This window comes from Harpia harpyja, chromosome 3 (genome assembly GCF_026419915.1).
Source record: "Harpia harpyja isolate bHarHar1 chromosome 3, bHarHar1 primary haplotype, whole genome shotgun sequence".
NCBI lineage: Eukaryota > Metazoa > Chordata > Aves > Accipitriformes > Accipitridae > Harpia > Harpia harpyja.
In genome coordinates, this window is record NC_068942.1 from 73,838,070 (window position 1) to 73,862,701 (window position 24,632).

Sequence of the window (24,632 nt, forward strand, 5' to 3'; positions counted from 1 at the left end):
AGAAGAAAGACGCTGCACTAAAAACTGGCCTCATGCAGTAAGTTTTTTGCACATTTTCCTCTCCTATGACTTTCTCCCTCTCGGGTGAGATCCTGCGCAAAGACCCCTTTGGCTGGCTTACTTGACAGGAGATTCACAGCTGGATGGTGTCCCAGTCCCACTGCAGATGTGTGGGCTCCAAAGCCTCCGCACTTGACTCCCCATTTGGGAAACCACCTTGAGGTCACTTGGGAAATTTGGCACCTCGAGGTTTCAAAATTGTAGCTGACTCATAGGTGTGCAGAAGCTGCTGCCATGAACTTGGTTTGTGAGATGACCGCACACATCATCTCTGACACGAGAGCTGATTAATGCCATCTAGGCCGTTGCTGGAGCATTTGCTGAATCACTGCACTCCTCTGCCTGAGATGGGTCTTTTTTATTATTTATTAGTCATAAGGAAGACAGGTTTCTCATGTTTGTAAGCCATGGGTTGCTCTGTGGCATTCAATCAGCTTTGCAGGAGAAGGCTGCTTGGTCTCCTGTCCAGATTAAAAGCAAGAAATATTAAATATTCCTTCTTCTGAAGATTCAGTGATTTACAGCAGGGTAGTAGATGGGTGTGAGTATTCCTGTGCAAAGACAATATATTTTAAAGGAGAAATGATTTGATAACCAGACAGACCCCATGCTATGACTCCTTTTAGTGACATTATTGTGTGGCTCTGTGGATGAAATGGTAAATTACCCATCTCTGGAGTCAGCCAGCTGTGGGTCAATGATTCTTAAAATGTCATCTGAGATGCAACACTGGACAGAGGGCAAGAAAACACTTACTTCCAACCAAGCTAATAATTCCCAGCAAGGAATTTGTTTGGTGAATGTGAGTGAGGTCCCTGTGAATTCCGTGGAATTATTGACTACAGGCTTGGGTTTTTCTTGGCGGATTGTGGGTGGGGAGTTTTGTTGGGGGTTTTTTGCTCGTTGTCAGAATTTCAGGTGCTTTCATTTCAGGAAATGCAGGCTGTGGCATATGTTTCTGTCCCCTGATGAACCAAATAAAACTCCACAAAGGATCCGCATTGAGAGAGGACTTTCTGTAGCAGGAAGGACAATTCAGTGTGGATCAATAATTGTGCCAGGGCATAGAAATGGGGGATGAACTGAGCTGCTTGGGGCCCATGTGGGAGAATAAAAAGAAAGAGAATAATAATAATAATAATAATAATAATAATAATAATAATGATGCAATGAGCTTAGTTTCTCAGGAAGTCCTGCATGTTTATATGAAGTCATGCTGTGCCAGAACTGACAAGACATGAGTTTAATGGTCTTCTGGTAAAATAAGTATTACCATGGCTCAAGTGAGGATTTGGTTACAGCTAGCTCCAGGACTTTAGCATGTCATTGCTCCAAGACACTAGCATGTCATTGCTTCAGGATGTTAGCATGTCATTGCTCTGGGACACTGACATGTCGTTGCTCGAGGACATTAACATGTCACTGTTCTGTGAAGTTTGCAAAGCCCAACAGGCTAATATTAAGTAGAGATTTAATGGGGTATGCAGGCTCTTGGGTACATTTCTGTTCTGTGCTGAACTAAACCCAGATCAGCGAGGAGCTGCAGCTGGAAAGTGATTCCTGTGGACAGAAGGACAATTCCAGAAGTGTGGCCCACGGTACAGATCCAATGTGCTCTTTGCCTGGTTTCTTACCTCCAAAACTGGAGGTGAGACCATGTGTTGCCAAAACCTGGGCCCAGACTGAGATCCCAGGAGCTCTTTGACCTCTAATTCTTCTGTCCTCATGGGTAGCAGGCCAGGCACTAGATGATGGCCAGGGAGCAAGAGGGCTTTTCTCCCTGTCCCTGGTGCAAGACACAGGTGCTCCTGGTTCTTCTCCACCCGGGGCAAAGCCAAAGGTACAATGAAGTAAGCACAGCTCTTGGGCTTTGCCTTGGGATGGAGGGAAGGAGGAAGGTGCACACCACAGGTTGAATGCAGAGGGAAGGGTGCATGGGAGGCTTCCTTTGGGTGCTGAGCTAAAAAACACGTTGTAGAAAGGAAACCTCTCTCTCCAGCGAGCAGCTCTGGTAGTCAAGGTCCTACATCCTGAACTTCCTCACCCCAGCCTTCCCTCAGAGCTTGGGGGCTAAAAGCATTGCCATAACCTGGCATGAATAGTCCAGATTTTAGATGGTGGCTCATTTTTCCTCCATTGTTTGGTTGCTGTTGGTGGTTTTCACCTTTTCCTTTTTAAGGGCATTTGAAAAACCCCTAGGCTAATGACTTGAGCCTACTCCTCTTTCAGTGTTTCAGTCAATACCCCTCCTTGAGCACGTGATGGACTCAAAACACCACTGATATTGCTTCCCACAGCACTATCATCAGACCTGTCCCAGAGCATCAGGGTTCCCACCCGGGATGCCAACCCCCTTGTCCAGTGCAGTACTGGGCCCTGAGTTGTTTCTCTGCCCCTATGCTGTGTTATCATCACCTTTATCAAGTTGTGCCATCTCAGAACAGCACTTGGGTATTTTGTCAGGCTTCACATCAATAAGAGACTGTTTGTCTGTCTTTTAAAATCTGTTGTTTGTTCTTTATTTACTTCCTTCTGCTGATTCAATCTGCTGCAGAAAGGAGCCATTGCATGGTGACTCCTCTGAGCTTCTGGAGGAGCCGTGCATTTGGGCAAGGTGCAGCCATGTCCCCCATCCTCCCAGAGAAACCATCAGCTCCTTGTTCAGTGGTGGCCACCTCCTACGGAAGTGCTTGCCCAGGACCTGCTGCCAGGAGGATCTCAGCCATAGGGGGGTCTTCAGTTAAACTCATCCCAAAGCACCTGGTTTGGTCATGGGCCCTTTCCAGAGCCTGAGGAAAAATGACACATACTCAGTTTTGGAAATGGTTTGTGGGAGACCAGGTTTCCAATGCTGGGAATATATGTTATGCATCATGGACGTAAGAGGCACAGCAGCAATACAAGGACAGGGGAGGAGGGGAGACATAAGAGACAGTCTCAAGAAGCTGAGTCTCTCCTTAATTTTAGCAAAGAGGACTGAGAGACAGCCTGATATACATGCTTTGAAGGGGTGAAAATATTCAGTGCTACTGCGATCTTTAGCATTAGCAAAAGCATAGGTGGTTTAAGAGTTAAGGGCAAGCATATTCAAACCAGAAGGAAAGCACGAGACTGAACAATGATGGTGACCGGTTATTGGGACAAAGAGGCACTCCATCTCCCAGTGTCTTTAGAGCAATGGGGGCTTTTGTGAAACAAACTACTGAGCTCGAGCGATTGAGCTCAGTGGTCTGGGTAAATCCAGATTTAGCAATTCCTTCTGGCCATAAAAGCTATGACCCTGCTGGTTCTCACAGTTTACCGGTGGGAAAGGGCTGAATTTGGTAAACTCAGACATAAATGTTGTGTGCTATATTTATACAAACCAGTGCAGCGTTCTCCTTGTAGGGGAGCAGCCCTGTCCCTGCGTGGCAGCAGTCACTCATCGAAGGGTGGCAGCAGGTCTGAGATGGGGGGGCCACCCCCTGGGAGGGTGGCTGGAAGCTGTCCACGGCTGTCCCTGGGTAGTGGTGGTACTGGCCTCCCAGACGGGCTTCTCGGCTCCCAAGGAAGCTCAGAGGCAGAGAGGGAGGGTTTTGTGCACCCAGAATGGCACCGCTAAGAGGTCCAACATCAGCAGCACCCTGCAGCGCCTGGACAGGAGCCCAACACAGAGGGGTGTGCTGTTCCTGAAGATGTCAAATAAACAGCATCCGCATCACTGTGACCAGATCTGATGGTGGTCTGCTTCATCCCACATTCATGTAAATGCAATTCTCTGAACACCCAGAGACCCCTAAGCTTTACCAGCCAACTGCAATAGCCCCAGCCCACCAATCCCCATGATAACAAAGAAATAGATGAGTTAAAACACTGGCAGAAATATAAGCTTGTAACTCGCCAAACCCAGTTTGGTTCCAGGATGTTGCTCTTGCAAGACGGAGGACAATTTCCAGCTTTTGCAGGGGAGACGACAGCTTCACCCCCTGCGCAGAAACCCCTGGCATCAGCCCTCTGTTCCCCTGCAGGGCACACACACGGGTAACCAGAAACGCTACCCCAAGCCCAAAGCTGAGCTTGGGCACTAGTTTTTTACAAGGCTTGTGGTATTAATCAGGCTTCTATGAAAGGATCTTGAGCATGGAGGTAACACAGGGAGCGGCATGAAACCCATGGGGGAGAGTAACCAGAGCAGCAGCATCGCTATGGCAATGGAGATAAGGGGCAGCCCTCACACCGCAGCTGATGAGTGACATGTTTTCTAGCCCTTTCAATGCCTTGAAGTGTTTTCCTTCTTGACTCAAACTAGAAGTAGCACAACTTAAAAACAATTAATGTCCCCTTGGAGAAAAAAAAAGCAGCAATTTTTCCTTCTATTTTTAAGTCTCACTTCACCACAATAGCTCCAATATTTCACTCCTGACTCAAAGGCAAAGTCCGAGGGAGCAGGATATGCTGTAGGGTATCTCTCTTGCCACACTATTCGTGTTATTTTCAAGTTCCTCTCTCCCGGGTTGATCTTGGCAGCAGATCACAGCGCCAGCGCAGCACAATGTAAACCGGAGCCATTGTTACTCCATCTCCCGCTCCTCATCGCTGCAACAACATTTCCCCACACACCTCCCAGCAAATTGTTGCCATGTCCCGTCCCTCTTCCCCCGCTCCAAAATCCATTAGGCTGCTGCAGTTCAGCTATTCATCTAGCCCCCTCGGAGGCACCAAAATAAACCGGTTTCCCTTTGTCGGCTGACATTAGGCAGGGCTTTGACGAATGGTCTCGGTGACAGCAGTAAGCAACTGTGCTGCAGGGCTGCCCAATGTTTTGCATCATGTGTGGGCAGAAAAGGGTAGTAGGGAAGCGGGCAGCTATCAAAACAGCCTTAAATCGCTTCATCCCCTTCCATCACCTGGCGAAGGCACAGCAGCAGGTCTGCTTGAGGGCTGGGGAGATGAGCCCTTCGCGTGGGGTCAGCCCGTTTTGCTGTCTGAGGAGTGTACCAGGGTTTGGACCAACACAGTCTTCATCAATGGGGACTGGTCAATGGCAGCAGACGCTGTCTGCTGGGGCTTTTGCTTACAAATTTGTGCCTAATGAGGCCCTGATATACATAAATATGATGTTGTCGTGGTTCAACCCCAGCTGGCAACTAAGCACCACACAACCGCTCGCTCGCTCCCCCCTGGTGGGATGGGGGAGAGAATCAGAATAGTAAAAGTGAGAAAACTCGTGGGTTGAGACAAAGACAGTTTAATAGGTAAAGCAAAAGCCGTGTGCGCAAGCAAAGCAAAACAAGGAATTCATTCACCACTTCCCATCAGCAGGCAGGTGTTCAGCCATCTCCAGGAAAGCAGGGCTCCATCACGCACAAGGGTGACTTGGGAAGACAAATGCCATCACTCTGAACATCCCCCCCCTTCCTTCTTCTTCCCCCAGCTTTATATGCTGAGCATGACATCATATGGTCTGGAATATCCCTTTGGTCAGTTGGGGTCAGCTGTCCCAGCTGTGTCCCCTCCCAAGGCAGAAAAGGCCTTGGCTCTGTGTAAGCACTGCTCAGCAGTAACTAAAACACCCCTGAATTATCAAGACTGTTTTCAGCACAAATCCAAAATAGTCCCACACAAGCTAGTATGGAATAAATAACTCTATCCCAGTCAAAACCAGGACAGATGTATATATGGGTATGCATGTGGGCTCACTCCTTCAACAACACAAAGCCAAAGGACACTGCACAGCATCAGCATGATGCTGAACCTCAGTTAACCCACCTTGCTTCTCATGGGTGCACATTGCCCCGGCCCCAGAAGCTGCCGCAGAAGGATGCTCAAGCAGCAAAGCCAGCCCCAACCCCACAGAAATCCTCACAGCCATGCTCTGCCCACGCTTTGCCCAGGCTGGTGGTGGACGGTACCCAAGATGGGCTGGGAGCTGCGATAAAAGTGATGTCCGTGGGAGTTTACCGCCAACTTCAGTGAAATGGGATCAAGTCTTCTGTCACTTGGCAACCTGCTTTATCAACGTGAACTTGTATCTCTCTCTGCTGCTGTTTTTCCAAGGGCTATTCATGGTTCAAAGCTGTAGACAATACCGTTCCTTTCTTCACTCACCGCCACCTAGTTATCTCTGGCAGAGTGTGACTCTGGAGAGAAGCAATTTGAGAGAGGAAATACATTGGAGATGGAAATAGCATGGAAGATACAACAAGGACTCAACTTTCTTTTTTCTATCTTACTCAAGATTATGTTTCCTGACTGCATCCCCAAAGTCATTTGAGTTGTTCTAAAAATTATGGAAGGAACAAAAAATCTTTTTCATGCACACTGCAGAAAAACCCAGAATGATTCTGCTAACTTCCACGGTGTGGAATTGGGAAACAGGGATCGGCAGTCGGCCCATGGCTAAAGCATGAAATATAGGGAAAGTCCAGGGACATAAAAGAAAGAAATGCCATGTCCCAATCAGACACCTACGTGGGAACATTTCTGTCAGCACCCCAGTTCATAGCCCATTGGAAAACTCATTTTGGTCTCTGCAAACATTCAACGTCATAAAAATTCCGTAGGTGGACAGAAAAATATTAAAATGGGAAATTCCAAGAATAAGACTGTGGCAGGACAGGTTTAGTTGGGAGAAATGACTGATGAAACCCAAAGCCATAGTGTCAAATCTTGGGTGTGCTCCCCTTCCCTGGAATTCTGCTGGATCACTTCACCTGTACAGCAAGGAAGTTTGTCTTCTCATCCTGGGCTTACCCTGGCTTTCCTAAGTTTACACTGGAAATTGGCTAAGAAGCTCTCACAAGTTTCATTCATGGAAAGGTGACATGAAATAAGTGCACATAAACACAGGACAATTTTTATAGTAAGGGCTTTGCAATCTCAAGAAAACTTTTCTTGAAAGGCTAAAGTTATCCTCCCATGGGTAAATCTGATCCGATTGATTTGATTTTCTGAAAAATGTATACATAGACACCAGGTGATAGGTTTGTAGTGAATTAACAAAAAGGCATAATGAAGAATAAACAGAATAGAAAGAAAATGACGGCAAAGTTGTAAAAACAATAACCTTGAGAAACAACCAAAAACTCCAATCAGATTTTTCCCCACTTAGCTGACCTGCAACAAACAATTCGGGCTAAAAGGTCACCGAAGCCCCGGCGGGAGGGCTCAGCGGCTCTGCCTGGAGCGGTCCGCCGAGGCTGGCGGGGGCTCGGGGAAGCACACCGCGGGGCAGAGCTCCTGCCGCTGCCCCCCTGCCCGACACCCTCGACACAAGCCAGGACACCGGTGTACAACACGGCACGGGGACGTGAGCTTGTGCCCTCCATGCTTCTGGGGCCGTGTGTCGGAAAGCCTCCCCGAGAGAGGGGCTCTGAAGAGATCCTGGGCTGCCCAAATGCCCAAACTGAAACTTCCTATCTGTTTTGATCAAACTCATCTTGATCGCAAAGCTTTTCCCTGCCTGATCCCAAATGGATTTGCAGACTGGGAAATTTATGAGAAATAAACAGCTACAGTTAAATAAACACTTGCAGGCCTCTGGCTATCCTGGCAGAAAAAAAAGAAAGAAACCTGACAACAAATATTAGCAACAGATTTTTAACAGGTGGAGGAATTATTGTATGTATCTGGGAAAGAAAACAAAACAGGCACTCCTAAATCACCAGTGCTGATTTAAACATGAGCTTTTAAATATAGTGTGTGAGCAGCAAATGAGTTCTAATTGAGAAGAGCTTGTAAACAAACAACAGCTTTCATCTGCAGCATCACGCGCAATACAGGCTTTGTGCTGGGGGCCAGACCGTGCTGCCGAAGCCCGGGCCTGGGACCGGATTCGGGTGCGGGCTCTAATCCCCTTAATGAATTTCAGGGCAGAAGCATCCTGGAGCAATGAGGAACAGCAAACCTGGACTCCCACTTCTCAGGGTCTGGATGAGGAAAGGGAGCAGCGTCAGGTCAGTGAACCAGGCACACGCGAGGATGCCGGGGCTGCTCCATCTCGTCCAGGCGCTGCAGAGAACCAGAGCAATGCCTGCGGGCAGCCTTGGAGCGGTCAGCCCACGATAAGAGTCCCTTCTTAAAACCACCCTTGAGAGATGCCACTTGTCTTGAAGAGGGTTGAGGGCCCTTTCCAGCGCCCGTGTGGGCATCTGATCCTTGCCCCCTTCACTTTTCATCTCCTGCTCAAGCACCATGAAGAAGTATCTAAGGGGCAATCCGGGAAAGCGGGAGTAGCAGAAAGGAGGGAACGTGGCTGGAAGCAAGCCTCTGAAAGATAGCTGGGGCCATGGTCCAGAAAGAAAGGTCTGTTGCAGCAAAGCATGCAAAGTTAATGCTCAGCCTGTGTTGCAAGAGCAGAGGAGATACAGCATGTCAGGAAACGTCTAAGCAGTGCAGATACAATCAGGCTGAAAACACACAGAGCATGCCAAGGAAGTAACCTTGAATGTCTGCTGATATTTTTCTCTGGAAAGCAACAACAGGATATTATTACAAAGGGACAGAAACATGGACATGGTTGCCATTGCTTACCTAGATACATAAATTACCTGCCCTGGAAAGGAGCATGAAAGGGAAAAGTGTTCATGTCTGGTTCCAGACCAGGGCTCCTTAAAAGGCAAGTGCCGGCTCGGCCGGCAGCCGTGCCCCACTGAGCTGTTGCAGCCAGCTGGAGGTTTTGACAGCGGGATGGTTGCATTCAGCGTTAGAGCTCAGCTTTTCCACCGGAGCTGCAGGGGACAGGCCATGAAAAACACTCCTGTTGCAAGAGAGATGGACCACAGTGGCCAAGCTGTGTGTGCATCAGGCATCTGCTGCTAGAAGAAAGTAGTCCGCCTTAATTCGGATTTTATTTCCAAAAGTTTTAATTGCTCTCTGCTCCAATAAATGATTAATCGCTCAGATGAGCTGAACCAGAAACTGGCAAATCAAAGCCGCCCTTGTTTTGAAAACACTTTGCCCACAAATCCCAGTTTAGCACCATACCCCACAGCAGGAGAAACACAAACCCAAGCAGAATATAGCACCCGCAGCTCCCAACCCAAGTACCCAAATTTAGGCATGTAGATAGAGCAGCTTAAGCCTGAGGACCCATATAGACCACCAGAGTCAATGGAAGCAGCAGGTGCTTGGAAACACTGCAAATCAAAGCACTCATTTAGGGCACTAAATATAGAGCAAAATTTAAACACCCAGGCTGGAAAATGTCGGCTACGTAGTCCCTCTGCTGCATTTCGGTGCGGGTCCCGCGCACCCGGGCTGCTGCTGCACGATGCCCGTAGAAGGTGCTGGGTCTCTGCTCCCACCACCGCTGCTCATTAACAGGTTTTTATCCATGGCGATACGGTGCAAAGTAGGTTCTCCTCCTCACTTTTTTAGAGGATATTGCTGCACTTGAGATAACCTTGCTGGTTTATCTGTACTGAAAGCGTTGTCAGCGGGCTGTCAGAACACCTCCCTGCAGACCCACCGTGTCCGTGGAGCCTCGGGGCCGTGCGCGAGGGTTGTCCCTGTGCCACCATGCCAGGGACCCTCACCAGGCTGAGGTTTGCATCCAGGCACCCCCCAGCAGCCCACCGGAGTCCGGGGAGCCAAGGCAGCACCCTCGCGCTTCCCAGCACACGCTCAAGGACGTCATGAGAGAGCAGAACTCTGCTACCAATTTTTTAATTTTTTTTTTTTTTGGCTGTTACTTTATTTTAAAAAAAGAAAAGGGAGGGGAAAGCGAAATAGAGAGGATAGCCTGCTGATCCACACTCACATTTTAACTTGCCCAAATGTTCAACTCCAGCAATGCCTTATTTTGCCTCCTGTTGAGAACCTGCTGCACTCAAGATTTCCATTTGCTTTTGGGAAGTGGAGGTTAGAAAATGCTCCAGCAGTTGAACCTTCGGTGCCCTGCAGAGGGGCCAGCCCTGCCCAGGGAAGGTTCAGCCCCACGGAAGGCGGGCCAGGTCAGGGATGTCATCTTGGCCGGAGCAAGGGCTGGCTTGCATATCTCCTGCGCAGGCTGACTTGGGGTCTCAGCACCGAACAGCCCTTTCTCATGCCCCTTTATACCTCCTTGTAAGTAATGCACAGAGGATTTTGGAGTGTAGCCCAGTCATGCAGACATACATCAGTGAAGGGACCACCAAAGGGGGAAGAACTAGACATGGCAAAAGGAGAAACAGACACAAACTGTTCCTGAATTTCTAATCCATAGAGAGATCGGGTCCTGGGACTGCATCTAACAAGAGTACCAGAGGAGGAACAACCCCCCTCTCCCCAACAGCTATCATATACTATTTATAAATGATGTAACGCTTATAACTTTATATAAACTACAGCTCCTAAATATACAAAACTAATTTTGAGCCATCTCTGAATGGAGTTGTTTATGCTGTTGCTTTTTCCACCACTGGCAGGTACCAGGACCTAGAAAAGCCCTGCCAGGGTATTTCCTCTGCTCCTAAAACAACGAGCTGTCTGCAGCAGTTCTTAGACGTGGGCAAGCTTCTAATAACGGGCAGTCCAGTGATGAACAGGAGCTGCTGCTCTCTGCCGGATAATGGTATGGAGAAGTCACCCAGGTTGCTCTTCTCCTGGCTTGAGCAGCCGTGTGTCTGCCCAGGGCTGGGCACAGGACAACGGCCACCAGCCACCCAACCCTTCTTCCTTCTCCTCTCGCTTCTCCCTTTTGCCTCTCCTCCAAGAGCAAATCACAAGTGCTGGTGGTACAGCATGAACATGGCCATTTTGGCCTCACCCTAGAGAGCATGGGGCTGCGGATACCCCGCTTTTGAGAAAGACTCTGTTGGCCGTGACTTGTTGCACAGCTCTTCAGCAGCAGAGAAATGGAAGAGAAATGAACCGATGCAACGTGGTAGCTACCTAACCCTCATCTTCGGATCTTGCTGATGTAGCATTCCCCAAAACACAGTCCTCTTCCATACTCACTGATGCCCATATCCTTTTCAGCTTCTTCCCTGCTGGGGAGGCTGCAGGATTAGGTCTTCTACCAGCCTTGTATGCACGAGTCCTGGACACTGGCATATTCACCCCCAAACAAAGGGGATCACAATGCTCAGGCCCAGCGTGGACCCTCTCACCCCACTTCCCAGTGCTGCTCCTTGCAGACAGTCATGGGTAGGGTGAGCTTCTCCAGGGACCCCAGCACTCAGACCAGTGGATTCATACGGCTTTGCACCCTCGCTCTAACAAGAACCAGGCACATGCAGAGCCAAGGCATGAAACAACCGTCTTCTGTTTCCTCATCAGTCTTGAAGCCAGCGGGGGCCAAAAAGTAACCAGCCTTCCAGAGACTGTCAGGAAAGGATTTGAATGAAGTGGAGAACAGTGCTGGTCTGTGTGGGGTGCCCGCGCATCAGATGCTGTTCAGTTTGGTCATCTTGACTCAAAAGTGGTAGAGAATAATTTGGAAGGGCACGGAGCTCATGCAGGAAAAACAGCTGGAGATGTGGAACAGCATCTCTGCAAGTGGAGACGGAAGAGACCGGGACTCTGAAACCCAGAACTTAGGGATAGAGGGGTGTCTGCACTGTAAATCCCAAACGTCATGGAGATGGGGGAGATGGAACAACGGCTTGCTGTATTCACATCACCTTATCAAGGAACAGGTTCACGACAAAGAGAAGGAAGCCCTTTTCCACCCAATTCATGGTGCAGTTGAAGAACTCACTGCCACAGGATGTTGTGGAGGCCTGAATGATAAAAGGGATGACATGATGCCATGGAGAACGGGTGCCTATCAAATGCGTCTGGCTCAGGAAGCCCCTAAACCACTGATCGACAGAAACTGGATGGGTCTGAGAAGGTCTCACGCAGCAATTTGCTGCTTTCTTGCACTTTCTCTAAGCATCTTCCACTGGCCACTGCAGGACACAGGATACTAGACTAGCTGGACCTTTGATCTGCACCAGTATGGCTGTTGGCTGAATGAACTTCCACCCACAGGTAGGGCTTTGTTAATTAATAGGTGGGGTTATGCCCAGAGTTATGCCTCCAGGCAGATGGCCAAGCCTTCAAAGGGCCTTACGTATGCCGCTGCCACAGCAGTTTCCAAACCTGCTCCGCAGCTCCCTGCTCAACCTTCTTTCATATGTAGCCTATCGGAACAGCAAATCTGCCACAGGGAGAAGTCCCCTCCAACCCAAGCCTCCTTCAGATGGGTGGGAGAAAAGATAGGATAGCAGCTGAGAAAGATCGACAAGTTAACAAGTCTTTCTCTACCAAACAGGGCTGAAGGATTTGCATTTGGTTGGTTTTGTGGGTTTTTTTGACAGAACATTTGAAAGCGATAGTCTCTCCTGGGAACCCATAGGCCAGAAAACAGCGTGATTCCCTAGTCACGGTCTTGCATCCTTACAGGATTGTCGCATTTACACCTGCAAAGTGATCCTTCTGCCTTATCCACCCCTGGAAAAAAAAAAAAATCTTAGTCAAGTTTTCAGAAAAGCACACATTCTTTGTGTCTCTGTGGTTATAAAGAGTAATATGGATGGAGTATCATTAATATGAACAAAAGCATAAAGCCTTCTAAACACTGCCTATTTAAGGTTTCCATGATTTTATTCTCTTTTTGCCATCAAGAAAAATCTGAAGCAGCTTTGTTGCCAGGGAAGGAAATTAACTAAAGTTCCTTCTCTGATTTTCTAAATACCTGGTCATTTTTCACTCAAGCTAGTTGATTTACATACTCCTTTCATAACGGTATTGCAAAGTACCCCTTGAGAAAGATATACTCCATCTGCATAGCTGTAGGAACAGGTTATATGTATGAACTATGGGACTTGTTATTGGCTGCAAGAATCATCAAGATGGCATCGTTCAGTCTTTGGGAAATTACATGCCTCGTGCAAATCATGCTGATTCTCTGCAAATAACCTGGATTGTTAACTTTGAAGCAGGAGAGTTGGGTCCCTGTCCAGCTCCTTTGTAAGACTGACTTGGTGCTATGAATACAGACACCACCCTGTAAAATGTCTGCTTCTTCTTGCACCAGAAGTAGTATACACAGCGTAAAAAGGAGATTCATATAAACCACCCAGATTTTACTGGCTTTTGCAGAGGAAAAGGTGATCCAATGAACCATGAAACTTAGCGATGCTTGCAGGAAGAAGAAGAAAAAAAAAAAAGACATTCTATATAAGAATATTACCTATGACGTTCATTTACAAACATTTGATGGCAAGCAGATGTTTACAATCAGGTGTTTGAAGAAGAGGTATTTTTGCACTCAGTCTAAGTCCCTGTCCTGCTGAAAGAAATCACTTGTATACAAAGCAAAAGCAAAAAGTTCCATATCCACATAGAAAAATTGTGTACATGAGAATGGGTGCTGTAAAGGGGATGAACATGGAAAGGATTTAGTCATATCTCCTTCCCAAGCAGACCTTTTGTTCCTCTAGTTTTATAAGCCCATTCTTTACCCCACCATCTGTGATGAAATTAGGACAAGAGGCTAGTTAGGGACTGCTTTGCAGCACTGAACAAAGCAAGCCCGAGATTCACAAAATTTTTCCAAAGCAAGAGCAAGATTCCTACTACGAGTGACTCAAACACCTACTTTACTGTTGAGAAAGGAGAAAAAGCAAAGCCAACCTCTACCCTCCTTGCTCACAATAAGCCCCCCAAAGGTCACAGCTAGACTACCTAACAGAAGGGATGCTAACTACCTAGGAAGGTTCACAAGCTACTCAAACTCTTCTCTTCAGGCTCATCCTTTCTCTGTTGCATCCAAAGGACTGATAGCCCCAGCACTCAAGAACAACGAGACAGAGATACCACACATGTGACTGAATCAAACCCACCCAAATTCCTGTGCAAGTTAATTCCATGCTACCCCAGTCTCTTACTGTCCAAGCTACATCACAACTAGCATTGCAACTACTGTCCTCAGCAGCTTTTAAGGCAGTGACTAAAATGCCTTTCAACTTCTAGGTTGTTCTTGAAAAAGTATGGGGCAGCAGTGAGGTTTTTTGCTATATGCACTAGCTTTCCATCCAAGCATAGTTTGACTTCAAGAGGGCTAATTACACGGTCTACTGGAGAACCAGGCAACAGAGAATGGCCAAAAGAAGCGAGCTCACCAAGAGTTTCAGGTTAGCATCAGATCATGAAAAGAGCATCAGAGAAGAAAAATTAGCCTGGAACTACTCATTGCTTAGAAAAACCTCAAGAAGAGCCGATTTACTAATTTTCCTCATTATGTAGTCCTTTAACAGATATCATTCTGGAAGTAACATAATGCTTAGCACATGTGCACGGGCAAGAAGTTGAGATGTACAAGTTCAACATTTCATGTAAAATAAGTCAAAAGGAAAAAAACCTACTGAATAGGGTGATGTGAAGCAAGTGGAGAAGAGATGCAATTAATTTAAGAGCAGCATAGAAATAAAATCTGCATAAAACAGCTCTAATGTTAAATCATGCAAGTCAAAAAGTTTACTCTCTATTCATCCTCCTCTTTTATTCATCTAGTTTTACGTATCTCAGTCTACATAACTCGCTCTTGGTCATGACATGAAGGTGGCATAAAATAATTCTTGATTTTGGCAGGCAAACCGCACTGCCAAGTTGAACACTTGTCTATGCTTGTTTTGTGAATCCACAGGGGAACAAGTCCCGGACATGGTACCAGTCATCGGGGAATGCTCTGAACCTTTGTTTAGAACAGTGGGTGATGATGATGACTACTGCTGTGACCCCATTACTTTATATACTATTTCAGTAATACAAAGAAGCAGAACTAGTACCTTCAGGAGCAGTGAGCGAGCTCACTGCTGCATGACAGAACAACAGCCTTATTCTATATGTATATAAAAAAAAAAATCTATTATTTCTCCTTTTGCCTACAGCAGCAACACCCACTACATTTATTTGTATTCATGTAAAACCTCCAACAAAGAGCATTCTCTCAGCTATTTTAAGTACGTTGTGACTATCAGAAATTGCCCTCTGCAGCAGGTACTCATAAATACTGCAGTCTCTGAGAACAGAGCATCTTACAAAAAGACATTTTTCTAATCTGGCACTGTCCTGAATGGTTCTAGCATTGCTCCCCCTATTTCTGAGGGGCTAACAACAGCCACTACATTTTCCCAAGGCACCATGGAGTTGATTTTAGAAAGTCATCATTGAAGAAGTGTCTGTTCCTTATCTCAGCTTTGGATTTCCCCCCACCCCCACCAACCTTTGCTTCAAGGGCAGGAGACAGATATTTGAAAAGTGGAAATCAGAGATAACAATAGAATTTGATTTTGAGAACTGATTTCGAAACAGCTTTCACTTATCAACATAAAGACAGGCCAATACTCCAAGGAAAATAATAACAAAGTAACTGTATGATGACTGGAATAAAAACTCTGCTAGTATCTAGAATTCTGCTTTGGGGGTTGATAGCTACTAAGAAAATGCAATTTTTATATTCCATATTATCTTATGTAAGAGTTCACCTTTCACTACAGAAAATATTCTATACAAAAGCCATTCAAGTCACCACAGAAAACAGGCATAGACCTACCAAACTGAAAAACCGAAGCATGACAAGTAAAAGGGCTGAATGGCTGTGGAATAGAGAAGAAAGGTGTTGCTTAAAAATCGAACTCAATTTGGCAAGAATGAGCGTGCATGGGCTTGAGGGAAACAGCCCTCTTATCACCCAAGGAAGCAAAACAATACTGCGTAGACAGGCCTCTGCTCAGCAGCTGGGCGGAAAGCCATTTCAGAAAAGGCGCATCGTACGCACGGTCAGTAACCGTCAGCTAAAACCAGCCTTTGTACTTTGCAAAGAGGCAGTGCAGGGAGAGTCCCGGTTCAGGTTCTGAAGGTGTCTATGTCTCTAGACCACATGTGGGATACCACCTCCCCGTGCAAACCGTTAGTGGTGCAGCAGCGGGCAGAGGACAACGCTGCCAAGTTGGCTCAGGAAGTGTCGGCACTTGGATGCAGGCTGTAAGCTCAGGTTACAGGAATTACCGTGCATTAAACCAGGACTTTCACTCCTCTGTCCTTCAGCCTCATCACATCAGAACTCCAAGCACTTAGAAAGCAAACACAATCTGAAGTATCTTACACACAATGAGGGAATCATTTTATTAGATTATGGAAGACAGCAGCATTACAGTACAAAAAGTTACAAGAGTAGCAGAAAAAAAGTGTTTTTGGTTTAAATACTCAGGATTATACTGGGGAACATGAGAAGGATAGTACCCTTTTCTAAACTAACTCCTAACCAGGTTATCAAAATAAGTTTTGAATATTTAGCACAAGTAAAAAAGTTACAACAAACATCATTATAAAATGCTTTAATAAATAGTTTCTTTTCTGAAAGTTGTTTTTTTTTTTTTTTAAGAACATGTCAAACAAAAATGTATTAAAACAGAAGATCCTGCAAAGCAAATCCTGTGTTCCTGTATAAAATAACTGGTTTCAAAACATTCATGTTTACATTGTTCATGGGCCAGAATTTATACTCTCAAACATCCGCTCCTCTCACTGGTTGGGTAACTAGGTGTATGTAGTGTTATGCTTCTTCAGTAATTAAAATAAACTTATAGTTTGCCCAGTTAATAGCAATAATAAAGCCTTTAAAAAAAAAACAAAAACGCATAAGCCTTCCATTACAAGTAACCATTTCTAATGAGGTACTCCCATCTTCTGAGCTTGCCAGCCTTTTTTCTTTAGAGCGAAAGATGAATAAAGCACAACACAAACAAGATTGAGGAAAATATTGTTCCCTTCATTAGGCCTGTATTTAAACGCAAAAAAGTAATACCACATGTAATTAACATATTCACAAAAGAAAAAAACAATGCCTCGCTATGTTGGTACTGTACAGTAGATGCACCCGTTAGTGTTCTTGAGATGGGCTGAACATGGGGATAAACAAACATTTCTGGATCTATTTACACGTAAGTGGTTATGTTCCTATGTAAATACAAATGACCAACAGATTCCTAACATTGATTGTATTAACATCACTTTCTAATCTGGACATAATACCAAAAAAAGTCTTATAAACTGCCATAAAACCTCCTTTTCTGCAACATAAATTAAAAGGAATGACATGTAAAAAAAAGACCAAAATATTTAAGTTATTAAATCAAATATACAGAGTGATTCATTTAATATGTACATATTTACAAAAAAGCACTATTAGAAAATAAACTGTGTCAGTTGGGGAACCTAGAGTTCTCACAATTTTACTATATTGATATGGCAGTCTTTGACAGTTGCTATAGAAAAAGTTTAATCTCAAGGCACTTGTCACATGCTTCAATACTGCAATTCTAAAGTAATTAAACAGAAATAAAAAGGCCACTTTTAAACCACAGTTGAAAGATCTCTATAATTTTTTTTGTTCCTATTACAAAGTGTGTAAGGCAAATTTGGAAAAAATCTTACAGAAGCTACTAACGTAACAAGTGCAGTGAGCTGCCATTAATAGAGATTCAAAGTCAAGAAAGCAGTTTAAAGTTCACACAATTTCCTCAACCAGGAGGTTTTAAAGCCACCATTAAATTAGAGTAAGTAATAAAAAGAAATACATTCTGTAAACAGTGTACAGTCTTTTGTAATAAACTTTACACATATTGAAAATACAACCTCTCCTCTGCCACACAGCGAGTGTATTATAAGTAAACTTTACAAAAATAGCAACTATCAAAGATTACTCATTTTTTTCATCTGACAGTCATTGAATAATTTATACAAGGCTAAAGAAACAAAATAAATTTTATTTATTATTTTTATTTATTTTTTTTTACGCAAAATAAAGAAACTATGAACATTTGACTCCAGATATTTTTAGTCCTTGATGCAAAGTGGAGATGTCAATTTTTCTCCTCCCCAGTAAGTGTAGGCGCACTCTGCCTACATTTCAAATACAGGTTAGTCTCTACTGCCTTCAAAGTTTGATGCATTCACATTTTTTACAGATCTGTTGTCCATTTTGCCTATTTGATGGGATTTCTTTACTGGACTGCTCTCTGATGTGTCAGATGCCTTTGTTGGCAAAGGCTTCGCAAGTTTGTGAGAGAGGAATTTGTCCATTTCCTCATCTCTTTCCTCCTCTTCATCCTCCTCTTCCTCATACTCTACATACTCCTCTACTGCATCACAAGTTCTTTTTTGAGGAGATATGAAGTTTTTGCATTCATAACGAATGTCTTTGTTACTGTAAGATCTGTCTATAGGATTTCTTATAGGATTTAAAGGTGCCCACTGGTTATTGGCACCCTCTTCTCTGGGAGGACGACTTCTCTCTCTCTCTTTTCTTCTCTTCCGAGTCCACCACACGCAGATGATTATACAAGTCAGCCATACAATGCTAAATACTGCACAAAGAATTGGAACCAAATAATCTAGAGGGCAAATGAAAAAACAAAACAAAGTCTTGAGTTAACAGAACTAGATACATAGCACCGGACATCTGCAAGAGAAGTATCCACACGTAACTACAGGTTAGCCATAGAAAGACTTTTAAGAGAAAGAGAGATGTCATTACAGCACAGCGATAACTGTCTGAATGCACTAGTTCATCTAGGAACGGTCTTTACTAGTTTAAGTTAGAGTTTTCCCTGCTTAATGATGATGGGGGGAAAATGCTACATTTGAGATGTTTTTTCCCCTCCAACAGACAAGCTGGTTATATAAGCAGCATCTCTTTCTCAAGCACCTAAGCTACATTGGCCCAGAAAACCCCAGTAATGCCTCTCAAGAAAAAAAGTCTATTGTTGTAGGAGGCAGGCTAAAAGGAATATTATGCCTCTAAGTTGCTCTAGAAGTACTGGCATTTGCATCAGAAATATGTCCCGCATTTACTATCAGAAAGAAGAGTGCTTTACCGTCAAGGGCACAGACCTTTATGTATCAACTGTCTCAAAAAACATTCAGGTTAGAGCTATGTAACCAAATCAATCAAGCACTCCTTAGGATGTTCCAGTTTTACTTCAGAGTAAAGCCCCAGAATATTGTCACTAGAAATTGTCTTCACCTCTCAATGAATACACAAAAGGAGTTGAGGCAATTGCTTTTCTCCACATTCCCAATCACAAACCCCAGTAGTGCTCTCCCAGCCACGCAGACCCAGACTATTTCTCAGGGAAACCATTCCTGAAAAGTTATGTACGTTTAGACTTTCCCCTCCCCCTCCTCAAAGGCTTTACTGCTAGGATAGAACAACAACATTTTTCTACTCTTCTTGATAAGCAAGAATTCACACATGGTAAGACGCAATAAGACATCAGGTGCTTTGCTTTTTTGTAGAGACAGCAGGATTGCTCAAAAGCTTTGCAGACAAATCCTGTCAACCTACCACTCCTAGCCTCTGATGCAAACATAAATTCCGTCTACAGTTTTAAACAACTGCTTACAGAATAACCTGCAAATGGCTGTACAAAAACAACCGACTGCTTCAACACCATGGTCATTCATTCTAACGTTAACGTGTCTTCTGAACATACCCTTATGTGGAATATGACACCTTCTCAAATGTTTCCTTCTGGTAAAGAGGGATGAATAAACTGTGAACATAGCTGGCTTCAAGCAATCCAAAAATTGTATTTTAGCAGTTTTGGGAAGAATTATACTCTTAGGAGTAACTGCTATTCTCTCCTCATTTTTCATAAGCAGTCTAATTCTAAACCATGAATGGGGGGGAAATACTTCAAGGAAAAAGGAGCTCTTCATACCAGCTTCTCCAAGACTACAATACAAAGCTTGCATTATCACTGCTATCACATCTATTATTCCATCATATGACTGAGGATCCAAGTTTACTTAATAAAAGGTTCTTATACAGAGAACTGTCTGTGTACAGATTCCAAATTCAGAATGTTTTTTCTTAAGGCTAGAGGAAATTCAGTGTCGATCATCTCCATCTAGACTCTTAAGCATCCCACAAAAATGAGATTCTCAACACAGACATAGGGCTTTACATAGATTTTGTGATAGATTTCCACCTATCTCACCCAATTAAGGGGTATCAAACCAAATCAAAGAACATGAGAGTCCAGGTTACAGCTTACTTCATAACAACACTACTTAAAGAACTAGAGGCCAGTGGTCAATACTGAGCATCCATATTAAAATGAGAAGTCTGGAAACCATTCTCTAGCACTAGCTGCAAGAGAAGTCAAAGCCTATCCACTTTCTTAGGAGAATCTTTGAATTTTATTGAGGTGAGAGGCAAAGTAATCTCCATCCCTTTTGCCCTAGCACTTAACACACAACCAGAAGAAAGAAAGGCTGAGGTATGTCAGAATCTCAGCTCGATTCTTTATCATCTACGGGATTTCTGTTCAAGACAAGACCAAAGCTGGTACACTCCTTCAGGGGAGCTGGGGAAATAGTACATTTGCCAAGGCTTTAACAGATGAAAGGCATTCCCTAGAAGGGAAATGCAAGGGAAGTGGAACCAGGCAATTTACTAATTATTTGGACCATGGGTGGAAGATCTTTCGGAAGATTATGTTGGGAAGGTCTAGGAAAAACATGGGAGAGTCTCCTACTATTGTAAGATTTGCACTCTGGGGCTTAGCTGAACTGGAACCTACCAGGGGTCTTCCACAAGACTGTCTCCTGCCTCCCCCAGGCAGGAACAGAGGCATGCAAAATCTTCAACTACTTATTTTGGCATAGCTCTTGGAAAGCCAATATTCAGAGGTAAAGGTCTCTCCAATCACACCATATCCTCATTAAGAGGAATGAACATTACATTTTAAGCCAGCTGTGCACTAGTGAGAAACACATGTTGAAAAACAGAGCAAAGTTTTACGTTATCGTGGCCAAGTATTGGAAGATACCAGACATCTTTAAGTATTGTTAAGGTAAATAAAACATAAGCACTTCAGAAGAGACTTGGTATCACACTATGTGTCTTCCCCCTCCCCATATTTTCGTTACTTCACAGCCTCAGTTTCTACAGTGCAGCAGGATCAAGGGCTGAGGTTGGCTTAACGTTAATGTAGGAGAATCAGACAGGATTTGAACAGCTCATGAGAAGAACTCCTGATCTTGTGAAAGGTATGCTTAGACTGGAGAACAGGGTTGGAAGTCAGAGCCAAAACAGTGGCAAGGGTAGGTGGGGATGCTAGGGATGAGGTTAAGTTTAAACTAGCACACAAGCACAGAATTTTGATTTTAAAGCCACTTCCTCTTCAGTTAGTAATAGCAATTAAAGAAACAACCCAATCTATCATTTTCCCCAGCAAGTAAAGAAAGACAAGACTGACAGTAAGGGAACAGAAAATGCTTACACACAGAGAAGATGTATGCATTGGGAACCTTACCTGATGATGAATTCCCAACAACGATGGTTTCTACTTTGACTTCAGTTACTGCCAACATAACAGTGCTGTTTTGCCGCTTAGTGATTGCATTTACTATTGTATTAGCAGCATTCTGTATGAGACTATTATCTTGTTCATCTTGATGTGGAACAAAAGACTAAAGGGAGTGAAGGGGAAAAACAAAAAGTTATTGCAATCACCTAACCATGGAAATCTACTTTTTAAATTCAGCTACATCTTAATTGCATTCACTAGGTTGAATTTACCTGACAGTAGTTACAAAAGTAACCTAGTAGTACAAAAGTACCCTGAAAGTTTACTGTAGCAATAGCATAGCTGGCTCTATCCAAACTGCAGATGCAGTGTCAGACTTGGTGGGTAACACGCCTACTTGTTAATCTAGCATACCTCAAAAGCCAGCTGACTTCCATGTTACTTACACTGCTGAGCTAAACTTAGTCATAGTTTGGAGCACTTCAAGTCATGTGGATTATCTAGATAGAAGCTTGGACTAATAACAGTCTGCTCTATTTATACCATACACTTTGCTTCCTGCATCATGGCTCAGCATGTTCTTTATGGTACTGGTAGAGACAGACAGTCCAGCTTCTGCCTGGATAAACACTTTACTATGAAAATTAACTCTTTCTTGGAAACTAAGCAACATGCAAGCACTGAGTGATTGGCCTGTAAATGCCTCTGAAGCTAGTCTTTAGCTCAGTAGGGCAATAGCTACTTTCATCTACTCAACTTGCACCTTCTTCTACTTCCCACTTAGCACATATGTATTTAATGAACATCCTGAAGCAGCCATACTTTAAATGCACAGCAGAAACTTCTTCACAAGATCCAGTCCAGCCACCTGCAACCACATCTCCTCACTGAAAAGGTCAATAGCCCAAGATTTCTGACATAACAGGTAGGCACCTGTTCACTAATTTGGGCTGAATTAGTTTTTAGAGTAATTTATCAGGAGGTTGTGGTAGCCTTCTGTTATTAATGAAACCTGCAGTTTCAGCTATCTGGCATTATAGGAAATTGCAAGATCACAAAATTGCTTTGCAGTCAGACTAAGCCACAGACTGCAGTACCTGCATTGAAGTGAAACAAGCTTAAACCTCTTCCCCAGCATAAACTATTAAGAAAATGTTTTTCTATATATTAATACAAGTCTCATACTTACAATAGCAACTTCCACTGCATTCTCTGTGGAGTAAGACAGATCACATAGTATTATCAGAGTTCTGTCCCTAGAAACAGTCCTACTAGCTGGTAAATACCGAATTTCAGAACAGATATTTTCAGTTGTAGTGCCCTGTTAGAAGCAAGGGAGATTGCATGACTTTTAGTTTAAGTAAAAAATAGTACATAAAAGTAAACATCTTCAGAGTTCTTGCAGTTACTGAGACCTGATGAAGGCAGCAAGAAAGGGCAAAAAAGCGAAGAACAGGGTTTTGGAATGAAGGGTGAGAAACTGAGCTTGCATGACTATCCCAGTATAGTCTGAGCCCATCTTGAAATGTAAGAAAGTAGTTCTTTCAGATTTAAAAAACGAAAATAAAATATTCAGTACAAACCCTAATTTTGCCTTGCCCTTTAGACAAAGCACAATTAATAGCAATAGAGCAGTCTAATAATAAATTTTGGAAGTTTATGACAACAAGGAGTCATATTAGAAACATTAATCTTCCATGTTTTGACATGGAATATATCCCTACATATATTGCCATACTTCATTAATAATTTTGTTCTCACCTGAGGGACTTTGTCTCCGTTAAAAATTAAAGTAATTCTAGCACAGTCATTGTCCAAGTACCCAGAATTAGGCAGACACTTGATATTGGCAGGCAGAGGTTCAGAGGCACCGCATTCTCCCCAGTCTGTGCATGGTGGCTGAAAACATTTCATATACTTCTCCTGGCATTCTTGACCCATGGGACACTGGTTATTTGAATTATCCCAGTGTTTGTGTAACAGACAAGGTTTTTTCCCACACCACACCTAGAAATTAAAAAGAACAAAGTACTGTTACAGTTAATTGCTCTTATACATCAAATCAAAATAACCAATTCACGTAAGATGGTCATGCTCTACTACCGTCTGCAAAAAATCCAGATTTCAATACTGCTGTAGTCCTAGTAGCAGATGGAGTTGCTCTTCCACAAAATGAGGACATTTTGTATGGACAAAAGAGTAAAAACGGTGCAAAGATTACCCAAGACACCACTGACTGGGCATATCTCCTTAGAGGCTTATGGATTTGTCCCACATAACTGAGTTATACAGAAATTCAAGCATCTATTTTGAATTAGTCATCTAGGCTTCTATAATCTAGAAAGAGAAACACCTCCACAAGGATTAATTTCTCTTCAATATTTATACCGAGATCCTTGCCACAGAATGCTGAAGATGTTAAGGGCTGACGCACATTGGTGATAAGCAGTGTCACTTCAACCACTCTCCCAAAAGAAAACAGTATGCTGGTACTCCCAAGTTACTGAGGTGTAGCAAGCTTCCAAATGTGGCTCCATTTCATGATGTAACCTCTAAGATTCTATATAATACTATACAACTATTAGTTTAGGAACCTATGGATTTCTTAAAGCACAGCTGCAGCAAGAAAGAGTATTTTTTCCATTACGCGTGAAAGCGCCAAACACCATATATGGGTAAGTTGCATTTACCGCACCACCATGTCTGAGATTCTAGTTACCTTCATGTAGTTATCTTCTGAAGACATCTCAAACTTGAAATCACACCACCATAAAGAGTCTAAAATAGCATTTCTAAATGACTTAGTTATTTCTTTGCCTACAGCACATACCTAGCTAAACAAAATAAGATTAAGGCTAGATAGATTAGTAAGACCCAGAGGTTTTTAAACTGGTGCTTCCAGTGAAACGTGGGAGACTGCTCTGTAAAGTAATGTTCTAAGTGCTATTAGCACTCATCTGGACCCACCCACCTAGCCCTACAACTTGTAAGCAGCACTGATCTTGTCTTTCTCCAGCTGTGATGTAAAGCTGCACAGGTACCACAAATCCACTGAGAAATGCTATCTTGGGAGGGCTGAAAGGCTTGGAACACATATACCAACATGTTCAATCTGCATTTAGGCTAGTCTTATTTTTTTCTAAGTCACAACCACCAGGATATAGTCCATAATAAATATACAAAGGTTGCAATTTGTCAATTCATAAACCTACTGAAGGACAATACAAAAAGATGATTATTACCCACTGAAGAAACTTTTCTTCCTACATGTCCTTTACCTTGGAACTAATGTTTCACAAAATTAGG

The 24,632-nt window shown here is 43.8% G+C and overlaps 1 protein-coding gene across 3 annotated transcripts in view; it reads right to left on the reverse strand.

The window, feature by feature from the left end:
- Nucleotides 1-16,106: 16,106 nt before the first annotated feature.
- Nucleotides 16,107-24,632, reverse strand: part of JAG2 (jagged canonical Notch ligand 2) — a 74,211-nt gene continuing 65,685 nt past the window's right edge. For all 3 annotated transcript variants that reach the window (XM_052783387.1, XM_052783388.1, XM_052783389.1), the window contains 4 exons: nt 23,088-23,333; nt 22,516-22,647; nt 21,333-21,489; nt 16,107-18,404 (listed from right to left, as the gene is read on the reverse strand). In XM_052783387.1, coding sequence (XP_052639347.1) covers nt 17,932-18,404; nt 21,333-21,489; nt 22,516-22,647; nt 23,088-23,333 — 1,008 coding nt within the window. In that variant the 3' untranslated portion in view covers nt 16,107-17,931. The remainder of the gene's footprint in view (nt 18,405-21,332; nt 21,490-22,515; nt 22,648-23,087; nt 23,334-24,632) is intronic.